Genomic DNA, 16,964 nt, shown 5'->3' with positions numbered 1-16,964 from the left:
TTCTGGACTCAGCCAAACTATTAGTCAAGTGTGAGGGTAGAATAAAGACATTTCCAAACATGGGAACTTGAAAAAAATATCTCCACATGCCATTTCTTAGGAGGTTACTTGAAGGTATGTATCGAAAAAATGGGAGAATAATCAAAAAAGAGGGAGGTTTGGTCTGGCCCTGTGGCCAAGTGGCTAAAGTTCCATGCGCTCTGCCTCGGCAGCTTGGGTTTGCGGGTTTGGATCCTGGGCATGGTCCTACTCCACTCATCAGCCATGCTGTGGAAGCATCCCACATGCGAAGTAGAGGAAGATTGGCACATCAGTTAGCTCAGGGCAAATCTTTCTCAAGCAAAAAAGAGGAAAGTTGGCAACAGATGTTAGAGCAAATCTTCTTCACCAAAAGAAAAAAGAGAGAGGCACTAGATCTAATCCAGGAAAGTAGTAAAGAGAAGTCCTAAGATTACAGCAAATAGTTGACCTAGACAGCAGTCAGTCCATGTTGGAGCAAAATAACATAGGGCTTTAAGAAAGAATGATCTGGGAAACATCACCAAGATGGTAGACAAGGAAGCTCCAGGCCCTTGTTCCCCCATGGAGACACCAAATTAACAACAACATATGGACCAATATACTTGTGTGAAAACTCTACAGACCATTTGGGAAGCTGTAGTACCCAGGCCATGCATAACCAAGACGGGACTCCATTCAAAGGAGTAAGAAAGTTTGTAGTATTTTGTGTGCCCATGCCACTCCCCTTACCCAAGATAGCATGGTGCAACTGCAAGGAAATCTCCCATATCCCAGCTCCTCCCTTGGGATGGAAACAAAAGACTGGACTTTGAGTCCAGTGTTCTGGCTTGGTATGGGGCTTCCCAAGGGATAGTGTCTGCCTTGCCTGACTCAGAGCACTGATAGGAATGGTGGCATAGTTTGGAAGTTGCTGAAAAGAGAGGCAAGCACTCTGGCACGTTAGAGCTGCAGAGAGTATGCAGTTCCACAGACAGGTACCAGGGGAGCAAGAGACTGTAGGCTCCTGAGAAGAAATAGGAACAAGCCACTTAGGAAATTAAGACAGATAAAAGCACATGCACAAGCCTAGAGAAACACATCCTCAGGGAAGATGAGACATCCCGGAATCTCTAGCCAGGCTTATTGGTGAAGGTCTTGCCCTGCATGAACTCAGTGGATAACAACTGGGAAAGGTAGTTGTTTTTCCAAATGCTCAAATCTCAACAAAAGACTACTAAGAAACAGGAGAATATGACCTAATCAAAGGAAGAAAATAAAGCTCCAGAAACTGACCCTAAAGAAACACAGATCTCTCAATTTCCTGACAAAAAATTTTTCTAAACTATCTTAAAGATTCTCAAGGAACTAAAAGTGAACACCGATAGAGAACTAAATGAAGCAGGAAAATGATATATGAACAAAGGCAGAATATTAAAAAAAAAAACTGTAGGAAAGAATAAAACATTTTTGAGCTGAAAAATACGTTTGAACTGAAAAATTCACTAGAGGGGTTCAACAGCAGACTTGATCAGGTAAAAGAAAAAAAATCAGTGAACTTGAAGAAAGATCATTTAAAATCTTTGAGACAGAGGAGCAAAAAGAAAACAGAGTGAAGGAAATTGAAGAGAGCCTAAGGGACTATAGGACATCATTAAGTGCATTATGGGAGTCCCAGAAGGAGAAGAGAGAAACGAGCAGAGAGCTTATTTGAAGAAATAATGACCAGAAACTTTCCAAATCTGAGAAAAGAAATAGACATAAAAATTCGAGAAACTCAACTCCAATGAGGATAAACCAAAGAGACCTATACCAAGACACATTATAATCAAACTGTCAAAAGGCAAAGACAGAATTTTGAAAACAGCAAGGAAAAAGTGACTCTGTCACATAGAAGGGAGTTTGTATATGATTATCAGCAGATTCTCAGCAAAACCTTGCAGGTCAGAAGGATGATGTATTCAAAGTGCTGAAACAAAAAAGCTGTCAACCAAGAATACTATATCTGGCAAAACTGTCATTCAGAAATGAGGGAGAGCAGCAAGAGGGAAGCGGCATGTAACATACAAGATCCTCAATAAGATTATCAACAGATTCTCTTCAGAAACTTGGGAGTCCAGAAGACAGTGGCCAATATATTCAAAGTGCTAAAGAATAAAACTCAGCCAAGATTCCTTAATCTAGCAAAACTGTTCTTCAAAGATTAGGGAGAAATAAAGACATTCCCAAATAAACAAAAGCTGAAGGAGTTCATTACCACTCACCCTGCCCAGCAAGAAATGCTGAAGGGAGGCCTGTAGGGTAAAATGAAACACTAAAGAGTAACTTGAAGCCATATGAAGAAATAAAGATGTCAATAAAGGTAAATACATGGGCAATTATAAAAGCTACTAGTACTGTAACAATGGTTTGTAACTCCACATTTGGTTTTCTGTATGATTTAAGTGACTAGTACTTTTTTTAAATTATCAGTCTAAAAGCTAGTATTATTGTGACTTTGTAACTCCACGTTTTATTTTCTACATAATTTAAGAGACTACTGCGTTTAAAAGAATTTCTAGTTTGTTTGGGGGCACACATATGAAGATGTAGTTTTGTGACATCAACAACCAAAAAGGGTGGGGACAGGGCTATAAAGGAGCAGAGTTTTTGTATGTTATTGAAGTTAAGCTGGTATAAATTAAATTAGAGTATTATAGCTTTAGAATGTTAAATGTAGTCCTCATGGTAATCACAAAGACAATAGCTATAGGATATACACAAAAGGAAATGAGAGAGGAATTTAAACATTTCACTACAAAAAATTAACTAAAGACAGTAATGCTGAAATAAATGGACAAAAAGCTGTAAGGCATTTAGAAAACAAATAGCACAATGACAGAAGTAAGTTTTTCCTTATCAGTAATTGCTTTACATGTAAATAGATTAAATTCTCCAATCAAAAGACAGAGACTGGCAGAATGGATAAAAACACATGATGTAACTACATGCTGTCTACCAGAAACTCGCTTTAGATCCAAAGACACAAGTAGATTGAAAGGGAAAGGATGGGAAAAGATATTCCATGCAAATAGTAACCAAAAGAGTACAGGTGGCTGTACTAATATGAGATAAAGTAGACTTTAAATCAGAAAATGTTACAAGAGACAAAGGAGCACATTATATATTAATAAAGGGTTCAGTACAACTAGAAGATAGAACAATTATAAACATTTATGTACCTAATGACAAACCGTCAAAATCTGAAGCAAAAACTGACAGAATTGAAGGGAGAAATAGACAGTTCCACATTAAGAGTTGGAGACTTCAATACCCCATTCTCAATAATGGGTAGAACAACCAAACAGAAGATAAGTTAACAAAGAGAGAACTTAAACAACACAACCAGATCTAACAGTTATATACATAACATTCTACTCAACAACAATATACACATTCTTCTCAGTACACATGGGACATATTTCAGGATACACCATATGTTAGGCCACATATGTTAAGTCTCAATAGATTTAAAAAGATAGATATCACACAAAGTATCTTCATTCTATGAAGCCAGCTTCACCCTGATATCAAAGACAGACAAAGACACTACAGGAAGACTACAGACCAGTATCCCTTTTGAACATTCATGCAAAAATCCTCCGTAAAATACTAGCAAAGCAAATTCAGCACCATATCATAAGGATTATACACCATGACTAAGTGGGATTTATCCAGAAATACAAGGATGGTTCAACATAGGAAAATCAATCAGGGCAATATACCACATTAACAGAATGAAGGACAAACGCCACATGATCATCTCAGTTGATCCAGAACATGGTTTTGACAAGATTCAACACCCTTTCGTGATAAAATAAAACTCTCAACAAACTAGGAACAGAAGGAAATTACTGCATGAAAGTCCTGTATGAAAAACTCACAGCAAACATCATACTCAATGGTGAAATATTAAAAGCTTTTCTTCTAAGATCAGGAACAAGGCAAGGATGCCTGCTTTCATCTCTTCTATTAGCATAGCAATTAGGTAAGGAAAGGAAATAAAAGACATCTAAATTGGAAAGAAAGAAGCAAAATTACCTCTGTTCACAGATGACATGATCTTATGTGTAGAAAACCCTCAAGACTCCACACAGAAAACCTGTTAGAACTGATAAATGAATTCAGTAAGGTTGCAGGATACAAAATCAACATGCAAAAGTTAGTTGCATTTCTATATACTAACCGTGAACAATCTGAAAAGGAAATTAAGAAAACAGTTTCATTAACAATATCATCAAAAAGAATAAAATACTTAGGAGTAAACCTAACTAAGGAGGTGAACAACTTATACACTGAAAACTACATAACACTGCTGAAAGAAAATAAAGAAGACAGGGCTGGCCCAGTGGTGCAGCAGTTAAATTCACACGTTCTGCTTTGGCAGCCTGGAGTTCACCGGTTTGGATCCTGGGTGTGGACATGGCACCACTGGGCAAGCCATGCTGTGGTAGGCATCCCACATATAAAGTAGAGGAAGATGGGCACGGATGTTAGCTCAGGCCTAATCTTCCTCAAAAAAAAAAAAAAAAAAGACATATAAATGGTAAGACATCTCGTGTTCATGGATTAGAAGACTTAATGTTGTTAAGTAGTGAATACTACCCAAAGCAATCCACAGAGTCAATGCAATCCCTATCAAAATCCTAACAGCATTTTTGCAGAAATAGACAAGTCCATCCTAAAATTCATATGGAATCTCAAAGGACCCTGAATAGCCAAAAAATCTTGAAAAAGCAGAACAAAGTTGGAGTACTCATACTCTTGATTTTAAAACATATTACAAAGCTATAGTAATCAAAAGAGTGTGATACTCTCGAGGAGTGACGTCAGCACTCCATGCTGACATGGCAGCATGAGCTCACCTGGGACTCTCTCCCCTCCAAAGTACAACCAAAAAGAGCAACTGCTTTCCAACCAAAAAAACAATCCTAATAACAGAAATCGTCAGAGACCCACAGCAGCCCAATGACGGAAGGCGGAGAGGCTGCAGCTGGCCTCAGAGGAGGTGGAACGCGGTAGGAGAGAACTTCGCTCCCTCCTCTAGAGACTGTGAATGCTGCCTCGGGTGCGGGAAGTGGTGGGGGAGGGGCTGCGTGTCGGGGGATCATCCAGGACTCCCACCACCCTTGCAGCGAAACCCTCTAACAGGGGAAAGCTTTCCGTGGGGGAACCCCAGCAAACCAGGGCCCTGGGAGACCAGAAAGCGAGAGCTGATCCAATACTGGTCGCGTGAATGAAAGTGCCCCTCATCCCCCAATCCATGCTGGGCGCCGCCATCTTGGCTGAAGGCACAGGGCTCAGAAAACAAGCCTCTCGACCCCCATCTAGTGGCAACAAGCTGTAATTGCAGCTGAATAATAGCATCATGTGCAAAAACCACTCCTCTACCATTCAGCACAGTCCAAAAGGAAAACAATAAAAATACAGAAGTAGGTCCTGAGGGCTTGGAAATGGGTAAACTAAGTGAAGAGGAGTTCAAAATAGCTATCCTCAAAATATTCAATGAAGTAAAGGGAAACAAGTCAACAAGTTCTGGAGTTACTTCACAAAAGAGATTGAAATTATAAAGAAGAATCAATTAGAAATACTAGAGATGAAAAATACAATGGATCAGATAAAACAGAATACAGATTCCCTGAATGCCCGTGTAGACACCATAGAGGAGCAAATTAGCATAATCGAAGATAGACAGGCTGAATGGCTCCAGACAGACGAAGAAAGAGAACTAAGAATTTAAAAAACTGAAGAAATTCTCAGAGAAATAGCTGACTCAATGAGAAAATGCAACTTAAGAATCATTGGAATTCCTGAGGGCGTGCAAAAGGAAAATGGAGCAGAAAGTGTGCTCAACGAAATAATAGAAGAGACCTTCCCAAATCTAGGGATTGAGAGAGAAATGTGTGTGGAGGAAGCTTTCAGATCTCATACATTTGTCAATGTAAAAAGACCTACTGCAAGGCACATAGTAGTAAAAATGGCAAAAATGAAGGGCAAAGAAAGAATACTCAGTGCAGCAAGGCTGAAGAAAATAACCTACAAAGGAACCCCATCAGACTTTCAGCGGATTTCTCTACAGAAACCTTACAAGCTAGGAGAGATTGGAGTGACATATTCAAAACTTTGAAGGATAAAAATCTTCAGCCAAGAATACTCTATCCAGCAAAAATATCCTTCAGATATGAGGGAGAAATTAAATATTTTCCAGACAAACAAAAGCTAAGGGACTTCGTAGTCACACAACTTCCACTACAAGATATCCTCAAGAAGGCTCTCATACCTGAAAAAAGAAAAAAAGGGAGAAAGGGGTCACAAAACACAGAGTAGGGAGACAAATAGATTGAATCTGAATAGGATAGCAAATATTCAACTATAGCATTAGGATAAAGGGAAGGAAATCACCAAAGCAAAGACAATCTTATCACTCTAACCACAAACTCACAACACAAGTTGGAATAGGAGATGAAAATAATAATTTAGGAGGGGAGGAGGAAAGGGACTGAAACAATCTAGGCTAAGGAAGTAAGAGACCACCAGAAAATGGACTATGTTATACACGAGATTCTGAATACAAACTTCAGGGTAGCCACTAAACTAAAAAACAGAACAGAGACACAAAACATAAATAAGGAAAAATCTAAGAAACCCAGCCTAAGAAATTGCAGAAGTCAATGGGTAGGCTAAAACACACAGGAAGAGAAACAAAGGAAATGCAGGAAAACCAGAACATGAGCTACAGAATGCATCTCTCATTAAGCTCTCATGCATCAATACTCACCCTCAATGTAAACGGATTGAACTCTCCAATAAAAAGACACAGAGTGGCAAAATGGATTAAAGAACATGATCCAACAACTTGTTGCCTCCAGGAAACACACCTCAGCTCCAAGGACAAACACAGGCTCAGAGTGAAGGAGTGGAAAACAATACTCCAAGCTAATAGCAAACAAAAGAAAGCAGGTGTCACAATACTTATATCAGACAAAACAGACTTCAAGATAAGGCAGGTAAAGAGAGACATAGAGGGCCAATATATAATGATCAAAGGGACACTTCATCAAGAAGAAATAACGCTTATAAATATCTATGCACCCAACACAGGAGCACCAAAGTTCATAAAGCAACTATTAACAAACCTAAATGAAGATATCAAAAATAACACAATAATAGTAGGGGACCTCAACAGCCCACTCACATCAATGGACAGATCATCCAGACAGAAAATCAACAAAGAAAAGTGGAGCTAAACAAAAAACTAAAACAGTTGGACTTAATAGACATATATAGAACACTTCATCCAAAAACAGCAGAATACACATTCTTCTCAAGCATGCATGTAACATTCTCAAGTATAGACCATATGTTGGGAAACAAGGCAAGCCTCTACAAATTTAAAAAAATTGAAATAATAACAAGCATCTTCTCTGATCATAATGCTGTAAAGCTAGAAATTAATTACAAGAAAAAAGCTGAGACAGTCACAAAGATGTGGAGACTAAACAATATGCTATTGAACAAGCAATGGATCATTGAAGAAATTAAGGAAGAAATAAAAAAATACCTGGAGGCAAATGAAAATGATAACATACCATACCAACTCATACGGGATGCAGCAAAAGTTGTATTAAGAGGAAAATTCATCGCAATTCAGGCACATCTTAACAAACAAGAAAAATCCCAAATAAGCAATCTTACTACACCTAACTGAGAAAGAAGAACAAACAAAGCCAAAAGTCAGCAGAAGGAGAGAAATAATAAAAATCAGAGCAAAAATAAATGCTATTGAAGCAAAAAAGGCAGTAGAAAGGATCAATGAAACAAAGAGCTGGTTCTTTGAGAAGATAAATAAAATTAACAAACCCCTAGCCAGACTTACAAAGAAAAAAGAGAGTAAGCTGAAATAAACAAAATCAGAAATGAAAGAGGAGAAATAACAACAGACTCCGCAGAAATACAATGGATTATAAGAGAATACTACAAAAACTATATGCCAGCAGAATGGATAACCTAGAGGAAATGGATAAATTCTTGGACTCCTACAATCTCCCAAAGTTCACTCAAGAAGAAGCAGACAATTTGAACAGGCCAATCACAAGGAAAGAGATTGAAACAGCCATCAAAAGCATCCCAAAGAATAAAACCCCAGGACCAGATGGCTTTCCTGGGGAATTCTACCAAACTTTCAGAGAGGATTTAATACCTATCCTTTTCAAGCTATTCCAAAAAACTAGGGAGGATGGAACACTTCCTCACACATTCTACGAGGCCAGCCAACATCACGCTGATACCAAAACCTGACAAGGACAGCACGAGAAAGGAGAACTACAGGCCAATATCACTGATGAACATAGATGCAAAAATTCTCAACAAAATTTTGGCAACCCGAATACAGCAATTCATCAAAGGGATCATACATCATGATCAAGTGGGATTCATACCAGGGACACAGGGATGGTTCAACATCCACAAATCAATCAACGTGATACAGCACATCAACAAACTGAGGAATAAAAACCATGTGATCATCTCAATAGATGCAGAGAAAGCATTTGACAAGATCCAACAGCCATTTATGATAAAAACTCTGAACAAAATGGGGATAGAAGGGAACTACCTCAACATAATAAAGGCCACATATGACAAACCCACAGTCAACATCATTCTCAATGGGCAAAAACTGAGCGCCATCCCCCTAAGAACAGGAACAAGACAAGGATGCCCTCTATCACCACTCTTATTTAACATAGTACTGGAGGTCCTGGCCAGAGCAATCAGGCAAGAAAAAGGAATAAAAGGAATCCAAATAGGGTGGGAAGAAGTGAAACTCTCGCTGTTTGCAGACAACATGATCTTATATATAGAAAATCCCAAAGAATCCATTGGAAAACTTTTGGAAGTAATCAACAACTACAGCAAAGTTGCAGGGTATAAAATCAATTTACGTAAATCAGTAGCATTTCTATATTCTAATAACGAACTAACAGAAAAAGAACTCAAGAACACAATACCATTCACAATCGCAACAAAAAGAATAAAATACCTCGGGGTGAATTTAACTAAGGAAGTGAAAGACCTATAAGATGAAAATTACAAGACTTTTCTGATAGAAATGGATGACGACATAAAGAGATGGAAAGACATTCCATGCACATGGATTGGAAGAATAAACATAGTTAAAATGCCCATTCTACCTAAAGCAATCTACAGATTCAACACCATCCCAATCAGAATCCCAATGACATTCTTTACAGAAGTAGAACAAAGAATCCAAACATTCATATGGGGCAACCAAAGACCCTGAGAAAAAAGAACAAAGCTGCAGGCATCACAATCCCTAACTTCAAGGCATACTACAAAGCTACAGGAATCAAAACAGCATGGTACTGGTACAAAAACAGATGCACAGATCAATGGAACAGAATTGAAAGCCCAGAAATAAAACCACACATCCATGGACAGCTAATCTTCGACAAAGGAGCTGAGGACATACAATGGAGGAAAGAAAGTCTCTTCAACAAATGGTGCTGGGAAAACTGGAGAGCCACATGTAAAAGAATGAAAATTGACCATTCTTTTTCACCATTCACCAAAATAAACTCAAAGTGGATCAAAGACCTAAAGCTGAGACCTGAAACCATAAGTCTTCTAGAAGAAAATGTAGGCAGTACACTCTTTGACATCAGTATTAAAAGGATCTTTTTGGACACCATGTCTTCTCAGACAAGAGAAACAATAGAAAGAATAAACAAATGGGACTTCATCAGACTAAAGAGTTTCTTCAAGGCGAGGGAAAACAGGATTGAAACAAAAAAACAACCCACTAACTGGGAAAAAATATTTGCAAGTAATACATCTGACAAAGGCTTAATATCCATAATATATAAAGAACTCACACAACTCAAAAACAAAAAATTAAACAACCCAATCAAAAAATGGGCAGGAGACATGAAAAGACGTTTCTCCAAAGAAGATATACGGATGGCCAATAGGCACATGAAAAGATGTTCATCATTGCTGATCATCAGGGAAATGCAAATCAAAACCACACTAAGATATCACCTTACACCCATTAGAATGACAAAAATATCTAAAACTAATAGTAACAAATGTTGGAGAGGTTGTGGAGAAAAAGGAACCCTCATACACTGCTGGTGGGAATGCAAACTGGTGCATCCACTATGGAAAACAGTATGGAGATTCCTCAAAGAATTAAACATAGAACTACCATATGATCCAGCTATTCCACTACTGTATATCTAGCCAGAGAGCTTGAAGTCAGCAATTGCAAAAGCCCTATGCACTCCAATGTTTATTGCAGCATTATTTACAATCACCAAGATGTGGAAGCAACCTAAGTGCCCATCAACAGATGATTGGATAAAGAAGATGTGGTATATATATACAATGGAATACTACTCAGCCGTAAAAAAGAACAAAATCGTCCCATTTGCAACAACATGGATGGACCTTGAGGGAATTATGTTAAGTGAAATAAGCCAGATAGAAAAGGACAATCTCTGTATGACTCTACTCATATGAGGAATTTAAACCTGTGGACAAAGAGAACAGATTAGTGGCTACCAGGGGAAAGGTGGGGTGGAGGGATGGGCACAAAGGGTGAAGGGTTGCACCTACAACACGACTGACAGGCAATAATGTACAACTGAAATTTCACAAGATTGTAACCTATCATTAACTCAATAAAACATTTTTTAAAAAAAGTGTAGTACTCTCATAAAGAAGACACATAGACATATGGAATAGAATAGAGATCCCAGAAATAAAACTTTGTTAATATGGTCAAGTGATGTTTATCAAAGATGCTAAGACTATTCAATGGGGAAAGGATAGTCTCTTCAATAAATGGTGTTGGGAAAACTGGATATCCACGTGCAAAAGAATGAAGTCGGACCCTTACCAGAACTATAACAAAAATTAACTCAAAATCGATCAAAGATCTAAATAGAAGACCCCAAAATACTAAACTCTTAGGAGAAAACATAGGGGGAAATCTTCATGACATTGGATTTGGCATTGATTTCTCTGATATGACATCAAAGGCACAGGCAAAAAAATAGACGGATGGGACTACATCAAAGTTAAAAATTTCTGAGCATCAAAGGACACAATCAAGAGTGAGAAGACAATCTGAGGAATGGGAGAAAATTTTTTTAAATCGTATATCTGATAAGGAGTTAATATCCAGACTATATAAAGAACTCCTACAACTCAACAACAACAACAACAAAAACCCTGATTTTAAAGAAAACAGAGGACTTGAATAGACATTTCTCCAAAGATGATGTACAAATGGCCAAGAAGCATATGAAAAGATGCTCAAGGGGCCAGCTCAGTGGTATAGTGGTTAAGTTTCCATGCTCTGCTTCCAATCTTGGGTTTGCAGGTGCAGACCTATGCACCACTCATCAAGCCAGACTGAGGTGCCATCCCACATACAAAATAGAGAAAGATTGGCACATATGTTAGCTCAGCGACCATCTTTTTCAAGCAAAAAGAAGATTGGCAACAGATGTTAGCTCAGGGCCAATCTTCCTCACAGAAAGAAAGAAAGAAAGAAAGATGCTCAACATCACTCATCATTAGAGAAATGTAAATCAAAACCACAATGACATATCACCTCACACCCATGAGGATGGCTACTATAAAAAAGAAATTTTTTTTTTAACAAAATAAGTAGTGACAAGGATGTGGAGAAATTAGAACCCTTGTCCACTGTGGGTAGAATTGTAAAATGGTGTAATCACTGTGGAAAACTGTATGGTGTTTCCTCAAAAAATTGAAAATAGAATTACCATATGATCCAGCAATCCCAGTTCTGGGTAGATATGCAAAAGACTCGAAAGCAAGGTCTGGAAGAGATCTTTGCACACCCCTGTTCATAGCAGCAGTATTCACAATAGCAAAGAGGTGGAAGCAACCCAAGTGTCCATCACCAGATGACTGGATGAACAAAATGTGATATATATATATATATTTATACAATGGAATATTAATTCTGCTTTAAATAGGGAGGAAATCCTCTATATGCTACAACATGGATGGTAGCTTAATGAGGACATTGTACTAAGTAAAATAGATCAGTCACAAAAAGGAAAATACGGTATAATTTGACTTACATGAGGTATCTACAGTAGTCAGATTCATAGAAACAGCAAATAGAATGTTGGTTACAAGGGGGAAATGGGGAGTTATTGTTCAGTGTGCATAGAGTTTCAGTTTTGCGAGATGGAAAAGTTCTGGAGATCTGTTACACAACAGCATGGATATACTTAACACTACTGAACTGTACACTTAAAAATGGTTAAGAGGATAAATTTGATGTTACGGAGTTTTTACCACGACTAAAATTTTTTTTAAAAAGGAAAGAAACCGGGCAACAACAAATGTTGGCAAGAATGTGGAGATACAGGAAATTTCATACATTGCTGGTAGGAATGTAAATGGTACAGCCACTTTGGAAAACAGTTTGGCAGTTTCTTTAAAAAATTAAACATAAACTCATCATGTGACCCAGCTATTTCACTTCCAGATATCAACCCAAGGAAAGAAAACATATGGCTAGGAAGGACTTGCACGTGAATGTCATAGCAGCATTATTCATCATAGCCAAAAAGTGGAAACAACCCAAGTGTCCATCAACTGTTGGGTAGATAAACAAAATGTGCTATGTCCACATATGGAATACTATTCAGTAATAAAAAGTAATGAGCTACTGATGCATGCTATGGCACAGATGAACCTCAAAAAACATTAAGCTAAGTAAAAGGAAATCACACATATAAGGTCACATATTGTATAATTTTATATATATGAAATGTCCAGAAAGGCAACGCAAGAGAGCCAGAAAGTAGATGAGTAGTTGTCTGGGGCAGGGGGTGGGAGTGAGAATTAGCTTAAACAGGCATGAGGGATCTTGTTTCAGTGATGAAGATGTTCTAAAAATTGGTTATGGTGATGGTTGCCGAACTTGATAAATTTACAACTTATTTAAAATGAGTGAATTTTATGGTTTGTCAATAAAGTTGTTTTAAAAAATATAAAAAAAACAATTTGGGAAAGAAGGGTATTCTCAAGAGTCAGCACCATTCTTGAGTTGAAAGAAGTGATAATGGCAGGCAATGTAGGGAGAAAATCTTTAAAAAAGTAACTTTAAGAAAATCAAAACCTTCAGAAGAAAGGAATGATTTTCTTGGAGTTCGAGTGTAGTAAATAGTTTTAACATAGTCCTCATACTGTAAACACTAGTTATATTTAGAATCAACTTATATACAAAGCCTAGAAGACAATTTTATTAGCCTTGACAATGGAAAATGGAAAAGTATGGAGGATAAAGATTGGGAGATGAAAAGGGATAGGATCTCTGAGAATAGTAGGGCTGTTATAACATCCATTCTTACAAAGTGGGGAGTCAAGAGATACTGTCTGTAGATGATGGAATATAAATTGAGATACAGTTATTTTAGGAAGAGGAGAAGTGAAAAGTGGCATAGGCGAGTTAAATCTTTAGCATAGCAGAAACTAATAAATAATATCTGAAGTTGATAAATCAAGAAATAGTGAAAAGAGCTCATTTTTTTAGAGGTGTTTAGGGTAACCTTCAGAAGAAAGAGTTAAAAATTATTTCCTCTAGGGTACTGGAGGGGACAAGTTGTAGTGGAGAGTGGGGTCAGTAGAAGCTTTCTTTCATCGTAAATGCAGCACAAGTACTTGATTTTTAAAATCATTTTTATCAATTAATAAGGATTAGAGAAAAAAATATACACATTTGGAAGACAAAGATAATCCCATCCCCATCTCCTCCCAAAAAAGAAAGATAGAAATGAGTTGTCATTCTTTTCCCTGCTGACTAAACCGTACCCTGGTCTGTGAGTTTATGTTCCCGGAGAATATGCCTACCCCCTGGTGTTTGAAAAGTTCCTACAGAATCCAGAAATGGTTTGGTGCCTTTCTTTCTTTGAAGTTTCAAAGCCTGAGCTCCTGGGCCTGGATCCTAGCATTTGTCTCCCAGTAAAGGGAAACCAACAAACTGTGCCTGCCTGCTGAGTACAGGTCCTTATACTGGCTTTGGTAAGGTTAGAGTTATCACCACGTAAATTACAAGGACGCAAGCCTCAGGGGGGTAAGTTAAGTAAAGGATGGAGCTGGGTTTAAAACAAAGAAAGATAAATAAATAAGGTCTGTGTACCACCAAAGCCCATGCTCTTTGTCTGTGTCACTTGGGCTTTAATAAGTTAAAATCATTTCACCTGTAACAGGAAACCCAATTCAGACTTGCTTAAACAATAAGGATATGCATCAGCTCACATTACTAGAAGTTCAAGCAGTGGGGTGCTCATCATGGTTGCTTGATCTAGCAGCTCAGCAGTCATGTGGGAACCAGTTTCTGTCTCTCTGTTCTGATATCCACAGTTTGGGGTTTATCCTGAGACTGAGAGTCAGGTTCAGTGAGAGACACTGACTGCCCATGGCTGTCTCTTAAAATCAGGATGTCTACAGTTTTGAGCTTCCAGGCTCTAGGATTGCCCAGTTTGCCCTCTTTTGTAATGACCTAAACTGCCTGCTCTCTCCCAGGAGCCTCCCTTTTAGGTACAGACACACTCATTGACTCATAGCCTTCCTTTGGACTTAGTATTTATGAGAGCCCAATGCTCACTGTCATCCAGGAGATTAAGAGAAATAATCCTCATTTTTTCTCCCACAGGGACAAAATCTGCCTGGGCGTGTCCTTTTTCTGCGTTATGTAGTACAGACCCTGGAAGATGACTTCCAGCAGACCCTGAGGAAGCAACGACAGCACCTGCAGCAATCCATTGCAAGCACTGTGCTGTCCTGTGATAAGCAGCCGCACAATGTGAGGTAACCAGCCACGTGAGCCCTGGGATGACAAGAGGTAGGGCCATAGGTAGGCAGCTACTTAAGGCCAGAGAACATCGTGTGGATGAGATTTTCTAGTCACTGAACAGTGTAACAGGGATAGATAGTAGACTATAGACAATCCTAAAAGAAAACTGCTCTGTACCAACTATGTGTCAGCACCATAGCTTATGTGGTTTTTCTCTCAAGACCATCAGACTTCCTTTAATCTATTTCACTATTGTCCAGACAACCTCATGAAATCCAGGGGGAAACCTTAACTTGTGTAAAACTTTTCACAGCTTTTTTAAACCCAGATTTATTTCCATTCCCTGGAGTAACTCAAGATAAATCTCATTTGTCACTACTACTTTGTGAAAAGTAATACATATTATCATAATAGGTTATGTGGCTGACAGGAGGTACAAGATGGTAGCAAGCTTGTGTTCTTGGTTTGTTGAATCAGGGCCAGAACTTGTGGAAGCTCCAGAGCGGGGAACTACCATATCCTATACCAAGGGGAAAAAATGTGATTTCTAGGGTAGGCATCTCAGGCTGGAATTTTCCTCCTGGAACTACAACACTTGTCTTTTTTTGGAAATGATTCTCACCGGGCTAGTATACCAGCATACCTTTTTTCAGAACATCGTTGAAATTCTCCCACTCATATTTACATTTTTGTATGTTCTCACATATTTGTTAAGAATAGGTTTTACAGGCCAATATAGGATATTGACTGTCATAACTCCCCTAATTTTTAAAAAATGAGGAAGTTTTATTATGTTTTGAGCATCAGTCAGCTTTTTCCTCTTTAGTTTGAATGCCCATATCCGTTTCCCTAGATGTGGCATTTTATGTAAAATTTAAATGTTAATCAGTATAGGGGAAGGAAATCAGTAAGTAAATAGTCCACAAAGAGCACAGAATAGCATAGTTGGGTTTTAAATAGAGAAATAATTTAAATAAAGAGAGCGCAACTCCTCCAGTCAATCTGCTTTGTGAACATAGGCTTTCAATTGAATGGAAGAGGGAAGACACAAAACCCACTCCATCCAATGTCAGGTCAGTCCCTTTCATTTCCACCTCATGCTGTGAGCCTCTCACTATACAGAGTGTGATTCTTGGGTTTAAAGATAGGCATTTGTGGCCTCTAAATGCAAACCAGGTCCTCCATTTTGTGCTTTATCAATGAAAAAAATTAGCTGTTCCAGATGGAGGGAAAACCAGCTATCTTTGATTCAGTAAGAGATGGATATTAGATTGTGGTTGTAGTTACAAAGGTGTATGCATATATTTATCAAAACTCATCAAACAAAAACCTGTGTACAATTTATTGTATATAAATTATACCTCAGGGGCCGGCCCAGTGGCACAGCGGTTAAGTGCGCACGTTCCGCTTCAGCAGCCCGGGGTTCGCTGGTTCGGATCCCAGATGCAGACATGACACTGCTTGGGAAGCCATGCTGTGGTAGGCATCCCACGTATAAAGTAGAGGAAGATGGGCACAGATGTTAGCTCAGGGCCAACCTTCCTCAGCAGAAAGAGGAGGATTGGCAGCAGTCAGCTCAGGGCTAATCTTCCTGAAAAAAAAAAAAAAACTTAAAAAAAAATAAATTATACCTCAAAGATAAGTTTTTAAAAAGAGAGAGAGATGGTAAGTCAGTCTCCATATGACCCCTTCTTAAGGGATTTTCTTTTCTCTTTTAACTATGCATACAAAGAGTAGACTAGTTCTGCAAGATTTAAATACACGAGTCCCCAGGTCCCCTCACCCTTTCCCACAGGGGTAACTACTTTCAACTCTTATTTAAGTGATTCTTTGGATATTTACCTTTGTATGGCTAAATAACATGCCTGTGTTGCTAATTCTTGATTTTTCGTTATTAGCTACTATCTGTTGACATCCCACATGAAGATGAAGAGTTAGCTCTTCTTCCTCCCTACCTCTTCCCTCACATACACACATTTCCTAGCTCCCATACCAACTAATATAGTTATATCATAACTTTTTTTAGATCAGTATTCAATGTTTCTATTACTATGACTAGCCAAGG

The 16,964-nt window shown here is 38.3% G+C and overlaps 1 protein-coding gene across 3 annotated transcripts in view; it reads left to right on the top strand.

Moving 5' to 3' along the window:
• SIMC1 (SUMO interacting motifs containing 1) overlaps positions 1-16,964 on the top strand; it is a 98,098-nt gene that overhangs the window by 51,719 nt on the left and 29,415 nt on the right. For all 3 annotated transcript variants that reach the window (XR_011525447.1, XM_070570314.1, XM_070570315.1), the window contains exon 5: positions 14,759-14,913. Coding sequence is in view for 2 of the 3 variants with exons in the window: in XM_070570314.1 (XP_070426415.1) it covers positions 14,759-14,913 (155 nt within the window). In the remaining variant the exon portion in view is untranslated. The remainder of the gene's footprint in view (positions 1-14,758; positions 14,914-16,964) is intronic.

The sequence above is a fragment of the Equus przewalskii genome, chromosome 13, assembly GCF_037783145.1.
Source record: "Equus przewalskii isolate Varuska chromosome 13, EquPr2, whole genome shotgun sequence".
Lineage (NCBI taxonomy): Eukaryota > Metazoa > Chordata > Mammalia > Perissodactyla > Equidae > Equus > Equus przewalskii.
Note: the sequence above shows the minus strand (reverse complement) of the source record. Positions and strands in the feature narration are given on the sequence as shown.